At 38.1% G+C, this 12,851-nt stretch overlaps 1 protein-coding gene across 1 annotated transcript in view; it reads left to right on the top strand.

Annotated features, from left to right (window-relative positions):
- The window catches only part of DNM3 (dynamin 3), a 549,381-nt gene that overhangs the window by 441,565 nt on the left and 94,965 nt on the right, over positions 1–12,851 (top strand). Inside the window, exon 17 of the mRNA XM_023510815.1 lies at positions 9,209–9,320. Coding sequence (XP_023366583.1) covers positions 9,209–9,320 — 112 coding nt within the window. The remainder of the gene's footprint in view (positions 1–9,208; positions 9,321–12,851) is intronic.

Genomic DNA, 12,851 nt, shown 5'->3' with positions numbered 1-12,851 from the left:
AACAAAGCATTAGGGAAAGACTCTAGGACAATGATCTGAGAAAAAGATTTTTTAAGTTAAAACCTCAAAAGCAAGGGCAACTAAACCAAAATTGGACAAACAGGATCACATCAAACTAAAAAGCCTCTGAACAGCCAAGGAAACCATCAAGTAAAGAGACAACCCACAGGATAGAAGAAAATATTTGCAAGGAATTAATAACAAGAATATATAAAAGGAGCTCAAACAACTTAGGAAGAGAAAAACAAATGGTCTGCTTTAAAAATGGGTGAAAGATCTAAAAAGTCATTTCTCAAAAGAAGAGCCAGCAGGTATATGAAAACATCTTGAACAACACTAATCATAAGAAAAATGCAAATCAAAACTGCAATAAGTCATTATCTCGTCCCAGTTAAAATGTTTTCCAAAAGAGAGGAAATAATGGGTTCTGGTGATGATGTGAAGAAAGGGGAATCCTTGTACGCTGATGGTGGGACTGTAAATTGGTTTAGCCACTATGGATAACAGTATGAAAGTTCCTTAAAAAGTTAAAAATAGAACTACATATGATGCAGTGATGCAGCATTCCCCTGCTATATGCTACATATATATCCAAAAGAAAAGGAAAACAGTGTATGGAAGTGATATCTGCATTCCCATATTTATTGTAGCACTATTAACAAAAGACAAGATATGGAATCAACCTAAATGTCCATCAATAGATAAATGGATAAAGAAAATTTATATATATATACATATATATGTATGTATACACAAAATGGAATATTATTCAGCCATTAAAAATAATGAAATACTGTTATTGGCAGTAACGTGAATGGAATTTAAGGACATTACTTTAAGTTAAATAAGGCAGCACAGAAAGACAAGCATTACACATTTTCATTCATGTGGGAGCTAAGAAAAAGATAGAACTCATGGAAGTAGAAAGGAGAATGATGGTTACCAGAGACTGGGAATGGTCTGTGGGAAAGGGGAATAAAGTGGAGATAGTTAATGGGTACAGAAGTACAGTCAGTTAGATAGGGTGAGTAAGAGAGGGCGGCACCTGTGGCTTAGTGAGTAGGGCGCCGGGCCCATGTACTGCAGGTGGGAGGTTCAAACCCAGTCCTGGGGGCGACAAAGTGAAACTCTGTCTCTGAAAAGAAAAAGAAAGAAGAACAAGTTAACGGCTGGATATAGTGAATAAGATGTATTGAGTAGCATAATAGGGTGACTGTCATTAACAATAATTTATTGTATATTCTAAAATAACTAAAAGAGTGGAATTGGAATATTCTTAACACAAAGAAATGATCAATTCTTTAGGTGGGGCAAAACACAGTTACACTGATTTGATCATTACGTGTTGGATTGCTGTATCAAAGCATCACATGTACCCCACAAAGGTATACAACTATTATATATGTTACATACATTATGCAACTATCATGTATATCTATTATACAACTGTGAAATATTATGTATTCATAATGTTTAAATGTTTTTTAAAGTGTTCTATTTGTAGAGTAGCAGGATCACACCTCTCACTGGGATAGACTTAGGGACCTATGGCAGGGGAGAGAATGGAAAAAGCAATTCAAGATGACTCAAATCGCTGTGCTACAAAAGCAAATAGAGATGGGGCAGTTCTTGGGAGCGGAGAAAAGTCAAGAGAAAGTGTGTGTGTTTGTGTGTTTTAGGATGGTTGCCTTTAAGGTGTGCTAGTATCCCCTATGAATGATCCAAGCAGCAGAAAGGAAGAAATCATTGAAAAAGAAGAGAAGGGGAATGACCATAGGAAGGAGGCTGTTGAGTGCGTTAGAAGAGACGGGAGCCAGTGTGTAAGTCAAAGGTTTGGGCTTCTATTGCACATGAGGAAGGCCGAGTCTGCAGTTGCAAATGCAGGCAGTCTTGTGGCTTTGTTGGAAAGAAGACAGATCATTCTTATCTGACTGTATACATTTTCCCTATGAAGTATGAAGCAAGAGTCTCAGCTAAGTTGGAGTGGTGAAGGGTGTATCGGAGATTATAGGGAAGAAAAGGCATGCAGTGATAATCCTCTGGTACAGGGAAAAAACGTATCTGCTACAGAACTGTAGCAGAGATGTCTGGAAAAGTTGGGTGCCTGTTTGATATTTGTAGTTACAAATTTGAAGTGACGGTGGCCAGAAGAGCTGGGTAGTTTTTCTCCCGTGACTTGATTCCTGGACCTAAGTAAAAAATAATTCAATTGGAGTTTTATTAAGCAAACAAAATGATGAAAGGAAAGGGAGCTGAGGGTTGACAAGGATGTAGTGATGATGATAAACTCGATGTGCACAGAAATGAAGGCACGAGGAGGGTGATGACTAGTGGGAAGAGCGGAGGTCATTGTCCAGATGTTCGAAAAGGAAAAGTGAATGAAGATTTTGATTATCATCAGTGTCCTGCTAGTTAAGTTTATAATGAATAAAATGAACATTTATGATTATTTATAAAGGAAAGCAGTCGTCAGTGAGAGCTTGCTTTGAATCTTGAAAAACAAACTGAACCAAGCCAACTCTGGTTTTTCAATAGATACAATACACTTAAATGCAATAAACTCCTCAGGAACACACCTGAAGGAAAATAGAGAAACGTGACTGGATAGTACATAGTACATATAAGAGGAATTGAAGACTAACACCCAAATCTTCTCACTGATAAGCAACGGCTAATGGAATGTTGTTTGAGCTCTTGGTAGGCTCTGGTAATGAGCCCTTTATCTGATGTTTAGCTTGAGAACATTTTATCCCATTCTATCGGTTAAAATTTCCCTATTCAGCATGATGTGGGCTGTGGGTTTGTCATATACAGCTTCTATAAATTTGAGATATCTTCCTTCTATGCCCACTTTTAAAAAGACTGGATAAAGTTAGCCCAGGAGAGGGACCTAAAGGCAGTGGTAATAATGCTTAATAAACTGTTTTCAATTTTGTATATTCTGCACATACATTTACCCGATGTTGCACATGGTGTCAAGCAAGCTCTTCCCACATGTATTTTTCACCGTGATAAGCCTCAGGGGGATGTGGTTATAATCCCCATTTTGTGGGTGAGTAAAATAAGGTTCGCAGAGGTTCCCTTCCCCGGTGTCATATCACATTATATTTGACTGTTATTTTCTACTACGTTTTATTTAGGCTGCACTAATAAAAGTTCATTGTTCAGAAAGCAGGCAGAAATTTTACCAGACTCTTTTCTTACATCTGATCAATATTGCATCTGGAGATTTGTGATCAGTAGTTGGCATCTCATTTTCAGGAAACCCCTTTGAAATAAAGCAAGGGCATGGGATGGCAAGGAGGATGTGGCAATATCTAGAAACCTCTTCAAATGAGGAACATTTGAAAATATTGGCTGAAGGGTTGGGTTGGTGTGCACATGCACACACACACACACACCCACCTACATAGATCTTCCTTACAAGTAACTATAATGTTTGTGAAAATGTTTATCAATTCATGATTTTTGTAAATTGAGCCTATCTTTAAATCCACTAAATACAGTTTCTATTTACAGAAAATGTGTAATGCATCACTTGCGAACATTCACACAAGGCCAAGAGAAAAGGATTAATAAACACGAACAAAGGTTCAATTTAACTGGCAACCAATAATTGTAAATTGAAATAGTCAACCAGATGTCCTTATTGGACTTTCAACTCAGGAGAAATGAGAAAAAGGGTCATGAGAGGTGGTCAGAGGATGCTGTCCTTCTCCTGTACTGCATGTGGCAGACTGTACCTACAACCTCCCTGGAGGCCAGTTTGGTGATACTTTATTAAATGCTTGGGTACGGGAAAACCTCATGGCCAAGCAATTCCACTCCTAAAAAAAGATTATTTTTATCAAATAATTTAATAATTGTGCAACGCAATTTGTTCAAAGATTATTTGAAAACATTGTTCATAAGTGCTAATGTTTACTATCTGGTCTCAGATGTTTGAAGAGCTGTCACAGGCAAAGGAATTAAACTTCATATTTTTAATACCTGAAGGTATTCTTTTGAATGGTATTCTTGTGAATGAAAGTTACACCTACAGTCAAAACATAGGCTCATCCTGGGATCTTGTTCTCTTTGGTGTAACATTTAAAAGCCTTTTTTACCTATGGGATAAAAATTTCTTATACTTCTTTTGCAGTGTTGAGTGACTTGTATTTTTTTAAGCTGTAACACACAGATCAGCTTGGTTTCATAGTGGAGTCATTCAGAAGCTCATATCTGCATGATTGCAGCTGAAATAGACTAAACAAAAAAATGCAGTCAGTACAAATTGCTGTGGGTTATCTATACAGCTACAGCGTGTGGTGAGAACCTGGAAGCTTCATCGACAGAATTTATGAGACTTCCAGTAAATCAGTTCAGTTCAGCATTTTAGACCTGCATCCAACTCTCCTTGGATGTGTCTAGACACAGCCTAAGATGAGACTTCAAAAATGGGTAAAAATGAAGCCGCCAAAGCCACCAGAAGCCTTTGACCCTCTTCTAATGTTTCAACCAGATAATTATTTTCCCTCTCAAGAATTTGGCTATCCTTTAAGGGGAAAAAAAAAATTAAGATTTTCCATGTGAAGAGCCCCTGAAAGAAAATACTCTGGAGAAAGGTCAGTGATAATGGGCCAAAGCTGAATTCTTCAGATCTGCTCAGAGAATGTGGAAAGTCTGCACCCTCTTTACTCTCTGTGCTTTCCAGCTGGCTGACAGGTCCCGTGACATTTGTCCAGCTTTTCCTTTCCCATACCTTTACATCGTAACGGAATTCAGACTGCCAAGTGGGAATGCCTCCAATGGAAACCTAGTTGGTAGCTAAAAACTAGGTGGAGAAGCAATTAGATAATTTAAAACTAATATACAGTAGAACTCCTTTAGTAAGCTGACCACTCAAGGGACAAACTGGTCAACAGACAGAGCTGGTCAACATAAAGAACTAGGCTTGCTATACTGGTATGTACATGTGGTGCATGTCCGGTCTATGAAAATTAGGTCAACTATGGAGGTTCTATTGTATTTTGATTCTATCAAGATAATTCTTCATCCTTTCTGCTCTCTAGAAAAGACATGATTTCAATATGAGCTCAGTGTGGTGGCATGTGTCTCAAGTACTTGGGTAGTTAATGGCTGAAGTAGGATCACTTGAGCCCAAGAATTCAAGGCTGCAGTGAGCTATGATTGTGCCACTGCACCCTAGCCTGGGTGACAGAGATCCTATTTCTCTCAAAAATAATAGTCTCTAACAATAAAATACGTTCTTACTTGAAGAATCTATTTCTTTTAAACATGTCCCACTTCTAATTAAAATTACTCATTCTATTTGTTGTAGTCTGTCACTTCAAACTTTTGTACCTTAGGTTGTCTGGGAAAAGTTAAGGATCCCTGGGTAAGTGGCACACTGGCATTTACCAGGCACAGTGTTCCTAGGTTGAACATTGTCTTGCAAGAGGATTGGCCTGTCTCTATTGACCAATCTCAGTTAATCACAAGCATCCTTAGCATTTCTTTTCTTGGTTGCGGTAGAGGTAATCAGCCACCAGGTTTCATGAAGCTGTAGTGGATGATACCAGTGCTGGACCACCAAACAGACACCATTGGATTTCTTGATGACTGTTTTGAACTGTATTTTGGCACTTCATCTTTATCCAGCCATTGTGCCAAACATTTGGCAACTATCAAAAAGAGTCCATTTTTTATCACGCAATACAGAATAGAAATGGTTCACCTTTATGTTGTGACAACAAAGAAAGGCAAGCTTCCAGACTGTTTCTCTTCTGACACTATTTAATTCATGCAGAATGCATCTATTTAGCCTCTTTATCTTGTTGATTTGTTGAAATGGTCCAGTATTGTCAAACCTTGCTCCCAATTCATGTTTAGATTGAGATGGATTCACTTCCACTATAGCTTTCAACTGATCATTATCTACCTTGGTCTCAGGCCACCCATGTGGCTCATTTTCAAGATTAAAATCACAAGAATTGAACTTCTCAAACCATCCATGTACTGTGCATTTAAGAGGCATATCCTTCCCAAATACTTCATTGATATTTCAAGCTGTCTGTGCTGCATTTGTTCAATGATGGAACTCACATTCAAAAAATAACACAAATTCTTGACTTATCTATGGTTTCATAAAAAATTCTCCTAAAACTTTTTTGAAAGACAATCACAAGCCAAAACATGCATTTGAAAGAACAAAGATGTACCTCCACAATAAAAATAAAAGAAGAAGTGTCAAAGTGATACGTCAGAGATATCAAGTGTCAAACTTAGTCCTTAAGGACATTGGATATTGCATATGTAGTAACCTAAAGAGACCAATTTAAGGAGGGCACATGGCCCAGTAAAGTGGCTCCTGCTGGTAATCCTAGCACTCTGAAAGGCTGAGACAGGAGAGTCACTTGAAGTCAGGAGTTTGAGATGAGTCTGAGCAAGAGCATGACCCCGTCTGTACTAAAAATAGCTGGGGTTGGTGGTGTGCACCTGTAGTCTCGGCTACTCAGAAGGCTGATGGAGGAGGCAGGAGGACTGGGTTAGCTGGGGAATTTGAGGTTGCAGTGAGCAATGATAGCACCACTACACTCTAGCTGGGGCAACAGAGTAGGATTCTGTTTCAAAGTCAAAAAAGAGGAGGACATTTTTGGTAGTAGAATGTAAGAGGGATGGTGAGAATGGAAGGACCAAGAAATATCCCCAGGGTATTTGGATTACACCACTGGTACATGAAATGAGAACACTGTAAGAAGATGGAGTTGGACATCCCCAGTTCATTTGTTCACATTAAGGTTTGTTCCAGGGCTCAAGAGCAGTCAGTAGGCAGTAGAAATCTGGGGCAGGTTGAGCCAGGAGATAAAAACATGTGAGCCATCTGATATAGGTGGAAGTTGAGATGCTTAGACATGAATGATCCTACCTTAGGAAACAGTATGGAAAGAAGAAAGAGTGTTAATCTTGTGTATTTCTAGTTTCTGTCTAAATTAGACTATCTTTTCTGGAATGTTGCTGTAAGGGTCTCACGGAAAAGCAATGTCACAGAGAATAAGCAGGCTTATTGAAATTGTGTTTTAAATAAAGGTGACCATCTGCTCGCTCAGGCAAAATGGCGTGCTTCTTTATTTGCAGTTGGCTTAGATAGGGAATTTTGTACATACAGCAATGACCTCATTGATCCAATTAAACATCATTTGACATCTGATAATCCACTCAACATACACCTTTTAATATAACCCTATCAACATAACCCAATCTTAATGGAGAACATGTTGTTAGCCATTACCTCTTTGTTCTTATCTGAAGATGCCTGAGGCTAGGGAGGAACAAGGTAGATTGAATACCTGCCCTTGCTGGCCTTGCCATTTGGAGGCTGTTACTTCTGATCTTTAAATAAGGCATAAAGAAACTTCTTGGGCATACAGGAATTTGTGTGCAAACCTCTACTCTCATGTAGGCCTTAAGTCAAGGGGTTTTTGCTGGAGACTTTTATAAGGAATTCTCAGGCTGGACTTCTCAAAAGCCTTTCATGAGCCCAAGTTTCATCTGTGCCATTAGATACCTGTATGCATTGGGTAAATTCTTCTTCTCTTGAGGTCCCTGAGCACATTTCCATTCCCAGACCCATCAGCAAGCGACCTTCGTCACTTACCACAGATCAGGATTACTGATGGGTATCTGGCCAGTTTTCCAAAGGGCTTTTTCATTGGCCTTATAAAGTCAACCTTCATTCCTTAACACAGTCTGGAGATGCTATTCCAGCCAAAGCCTTGGTCATGTTAGGCTCACAACCAACCTGACCACATGGAATTCTGCCTCAGTTTCTTACAAGTATGCTTGCACAAAGTCTTTTCACTGCTCTCTCTCAAATGGCTTTTTTGGCCAGAGGCATATAGGCGTTTTGCCTATATTTCCCCCTTCTTTTTCTTATTGGTATTCACATCAGACATCATTAAAGCAAAAATGGCAGTATGTCTTTTGTTCTCCTTACTAGTTTGATTTAACTTCTTACACATGATATATGTATAATTAAGCAAAAGATCCAACAGTACTTCCAATAAGTCCATTGATCTTATGCATAGAATTCATTTGTTCTATCCCTTCTGCTAATCCCTTCAAGATCTTGTTACTCGGAAAGGTAATTGGGAATATGTATCAGTGTCTTAAAAATGATCCTGGCTTTTAATCCTGTGACTCTTACATATAGGAATCTCTCCTCAGAAAATGGTAGTAATAAGTGTGACACATACTCATAGGTAAAATATTCATGTAAGCATTATTTATGATAGCAAAACCAAAAAGGAAATGATTTAATTATCTAATATTAGGAAGAGGTTAAGTAAATCATCAGACATTTATATTAATGAATATTATGCCATTATAATTTGATCTTTATAAAGACTTAGTGGCATGATTAAATGGTCATTATATAACAGTAGGTGAAAAAGCAGAATACAATATTAATAGAGAGATAGACAGGAAAGCAGGGGGAGAGGGAGAGAGAGAGAACCTCAGCTGTATGAAGAATGCATAGAACAAGAGTGTAAGAAAATGCTGTTATCTCTAAGCAGGAGAATCTGGATGATTGTTACCATTTTTATGCTTTTATTTCATTTCCAAATCCTCAAAGTATGTATCAATCATATGTGTTTGTATTATTCTATCATCAGAAAAAAAATATTCAGTTATAGTATTATGGAGCTTATAAATATGCACTTCACCGGCATCTCACTCTATTATTCATCACTGGTTATCAGTCTTGTCTTTTCCAATTGATTAGCATTTCTGTTTGAGTATAGCATCATCATTTACAATTGTAAGATTATTGCCAGGCATCTTAAAGATTAATGAGCTAGTCATTATTTGGACTTGTAACTTCAGAAAACTGATCTAATTACTGGGCAATAGCAAATTCCTCCACTACAGCACAACTTTTAGTTGGTTGGCACCCAGTAGGTCATATTAAGTGCATTTGTATTTCTTTTTCTAATTGCTGAGTGATAGAGATAATTTTGAGTTCTGTAGTATGAGGTTTTGTTTTAAAAATGATGCTGTAAATACATTTTGGAACTCATTAATTTTTTTTAAAAGTTATTTTGTTTTCCTCCAATGACTGTCAGAGAAGTATCTATCGGTTGTCATTGAAATCACCATTGTCTGCAGTGATATAAAATCATTTTGAATTTGGCTCAGAACTGAAAGGATTTTTTTTTCCCAACTTCAGGAATGTATACAAAGACTATCGCTTCCTTGAGCTGGCATGTGACTCCCAGGAGGATGTAGACAGCTGGAAGGCATCTCTGCTGAGAGCTGGAGTCTATCCTGATAAATCTTTAGTAAGTTGGATTCATCTCTTATTTAAAAATTAGTATTAATCATATTTTAGAAAATATACTAATTCTATATACTGTATGCTGGAGAAACTAGTTTTCATATTGACTTAATTTGATACCCTTTTAACTAATGCTCTGCTTATTATTTTTACATTTTTTTCACATATAAATTTTTCTCATTGGATTTCTGTTTTAAGAAGTTAATCAGTATATTTCTTAAAGAAAATGCCCTTCTCTGCCATGAAACGTAATATATGCAACCTCAGACCAAAAGGAAGAGTTTTGTTGTTGTTGTTGTTGTTTTATTGTAAAATTTTATTTTCTTCTCTATGGTATCCCATACCTGTTGTGGTATTAAGACAAGCAATATGTCGTCAATCATAGCACTGATATTTTGTATTCTTAAAAATATACTTATTTCTTATAAAAATCTATCTCCTTTCATTATGTCCACCTTTGTGCAGATATTGTGGTTAATATCATCATGACTGTGAAAGAACAAAAAATATATCATATTGTTATTCCTACTTATCTTTATTAATATACTTCAAGTGTCTTGGAGACACTTCTCTCCTTCAAGTTAATAAACAGACCTTCTCTTTGTGTTCTTTGGAAAATGTAATATTGCCCAGACTAGTCTGAATTTAAACAGAAGTCTCACTAACATGTGTGCACACTGCACAAAGCAGACTGCTGCCTAGTGGTGCTCTCCACTGGCTGCTCCCCTGGGAATCGTCCCGCTACCCAGGCCTCTCCCCAGAACTAAAGTCCTGAGACTGAGCCTTGGGGATTTAGTCCAGCTTGACTCTCGTGGTGCTTGGCTATCGGTCAGTTCATAGGACTGATCATGGTCCAGTTGGGGGTCCTTTTTAGGTTCAAATCCATTTTAGAATCAAGTCATTTTAAGAGGAAGTCTGAGAGATGGGTGCGATGGGGCTAACTGAAGCATTTCTGAGAGGATTTCAGATCTGATGGAATTTAAGAGAAATCCAGGGGGAAAGGATTGAGGATTCATACCAAAATGTTTGCCTTTTTGCTGTTACTTTTTTTTTTTTTAATGTGTGTGTGTATCTGTAATTTATTCAATGGTAAACGTATTCCATTATATGCATATACCATGATTTATCCATTCTAGTGTTGAAGGAATTTCGGTCATTTCCAGTTTGGAGATGTTAAAAATAATACTGCAGTGAATATTTGGTATGTCTCTTGGGGGCATAAGTGCATGCATTTTAGTTATGCAGCTATCCGGGAGTAGAATTCCTGGTTTATAGGCTGTGTTCCCTTTAGGCACCCTTACATATCCTGAGTGTACCAAACCTCAAGGCACATCCATGCCCTGGTCCTGAGCAGTTACCGTAGCCCATCACGTAGGAACTGCGTAGGGCAGGGCGCTCATAATGTGAGCACTGGGTGTGGAGCCCTTTGTGCTGAGTCCCTCAGATGCAGCACAACCTGCCTGGTGAGTGGCAGTTCTGTTACTTTAACTCACACACAGACCTCTTTACTTTTTCCATCTTACACCTGTCTGGTTGACACCTGAAGCAGTGAGTTTGCCACAACATGTCTTGTACCTTCCAAATGGAAGTTACATCAGATGCTTTCCTGTTGACCCCCAGGTATAGAAGTATCTATATATGATTTTTATAAGGGTCCAGTTTTTCCTCTGTTGTGTGCATACAGATTTGCATAGATATGGACCACTTTAAAGGCTATGTCTATGGTATAAAACCCCAAGTACCACCTTTTGTTTTCAATTCTTTTTTTTTTTTTTGCAGTTTTTAGCCAGGGCTGGGTTTGAACCCACCACCTCTGGCATATGGGGCCGGCGCCCTACTCCTTTGAGCCACAGGCGCTGCCTTTATTTTCAATTCTAATCATCATTTGTTACTCTTACTTATCCATTGATAGTAGTGTTTTTAATTTTACAAATACTCTATATTAAAAATGTACAAATACTGAATTTTTAATTCATCCCACAAAGACATTTTGAGTTTGTGTGTTTGTCGGGCACTGTTCTAGGTACTGGTGGTAACAGAGATGAAGAATAAGGTCCCTGGCTCGGTGCCCGTAGCTTAGTGGTTAGGGGACCAGCCACGCACACCAGGGCTGGGAAGTTCGAACCCAGCCCGGGCCTGCCAAACAACAATGACAACTACAACAAAATAATAGCCAGGCATTGTGGGGGGGCGCCTGTAGTCCCAGCTACTTGGGAGGCTGAGGCAAGAGAATCGCTTGAGCCGAAGAGTTTGAGGTTGCTGTGAGCAGTGATGCCATGGCACTCTACCAAGGGTGATATAGTGAGACTGTCTCAAAATAATAATAATAATAATAATAAGTTCCCACGGAATAGACACTAAACTAGTGAATGAATAACTATCATTGTATAGTTATCTATGTTTAAAGTAGTGATATGTTCTATCCAAAATTAGCTAAGAGAAGAGGACCTACAGAGTGAGGTGAGCTTTATTTTGGTAAAGGTGATAAGGGAAAGTCCCTTTGAAGAGTTGACATTCGAGTAGGCTCCTCAGGAGAGGAGGGAAGAAATGATATGAAAGTCTGGAGAAGAGTGTTTTTGGCAGAGGATACCAAGTGCAAAGCCAAGTGCACCAAGAGGAGCGCAAGGTTAGAGGAGCAACAAGAAGGTTAGAGTGATAAGGGCAGAGGGAGGGAGATGGTTAACAAAAGAGGTGGTCAGAGCCTTAAAGGAAATAGTGGTGAGCCTCTTGGATTTTATTCTGACTGAGATAGAAACCATTGCTGGGTTCCAGTCCACTTAGTGGTATGATAAGATTTACATTTTTCAAAGCTCATTATGGCTCAGAATTATGAAAACATATGGGTTCGAGCACAGACTCTTGTGTCAAACTACCTATATTTCAATTCCAGACACTCATTCACAGCGGTGGGATCTTGTTGGGCAGGTCACCTGTCTTTTTTTTTACATTTTAAGATTCCCATTTCTAAAATGATGGTCTCAATAGTCCCTTCTAAGGTGATTGATAGGATTAAAAGAGAGAATGCAGGAAAAGCATTGAACAGAGTGGGCCCAAGTAAGCACTGTTCTGTATTTATAATAATAATTATTAGGATCATTATTGCTATGATTTTCATCACAAAGTATTTAACAGCTAGGGAAGGGAGAAAATACTGTGAATTTTGCAATACATAGCCCAGTGAGATTGTAAATGCTTGATTCTATTTTATGTCTTCCAAATATGCTTGGCTATATAAACTGTCAATGTGTGTGTTTATCTTCCTTGATATGCACATATAATGTTTGTGAAAATGTTTTATTAAGTCATAATTCTATGAATTAAACCTAATTTTAACGTACCAGACAAGTTTGCTATTAAAACAAATAACGTAATGCATTCTCTTGGGAGGGAATAACTGTCTTGGAAAATCAAAATTACCCATCCCCCTAGTAAGTTTTTGTAAGTTTATAACTTAAAATACTTTTATAAGTCTGAACTTTTATGTGTCCATAGCACTACACCAAAAAGACAAAGAAATGTTTTTCTACTTTTAATC

This window comes from Otolemur garnettii, unplaced genomic scaffold (genome assembly GCF_000181295.1).
Source record: "Otolemur garnettii isolate 467f Iridium unplaced genomic scaffold, OtoGar3 scaffold00016, whole genome shotgun sequence".
Lineage (NCBI taxonomy): Eukaryota > Metazoa > Chordata > Mammalia > Primates > Galagidae > Otolemur > Otolemur garnettii.
This window is presented reverse-complemented; position numbering and strand designations above follow the sequence as displayed.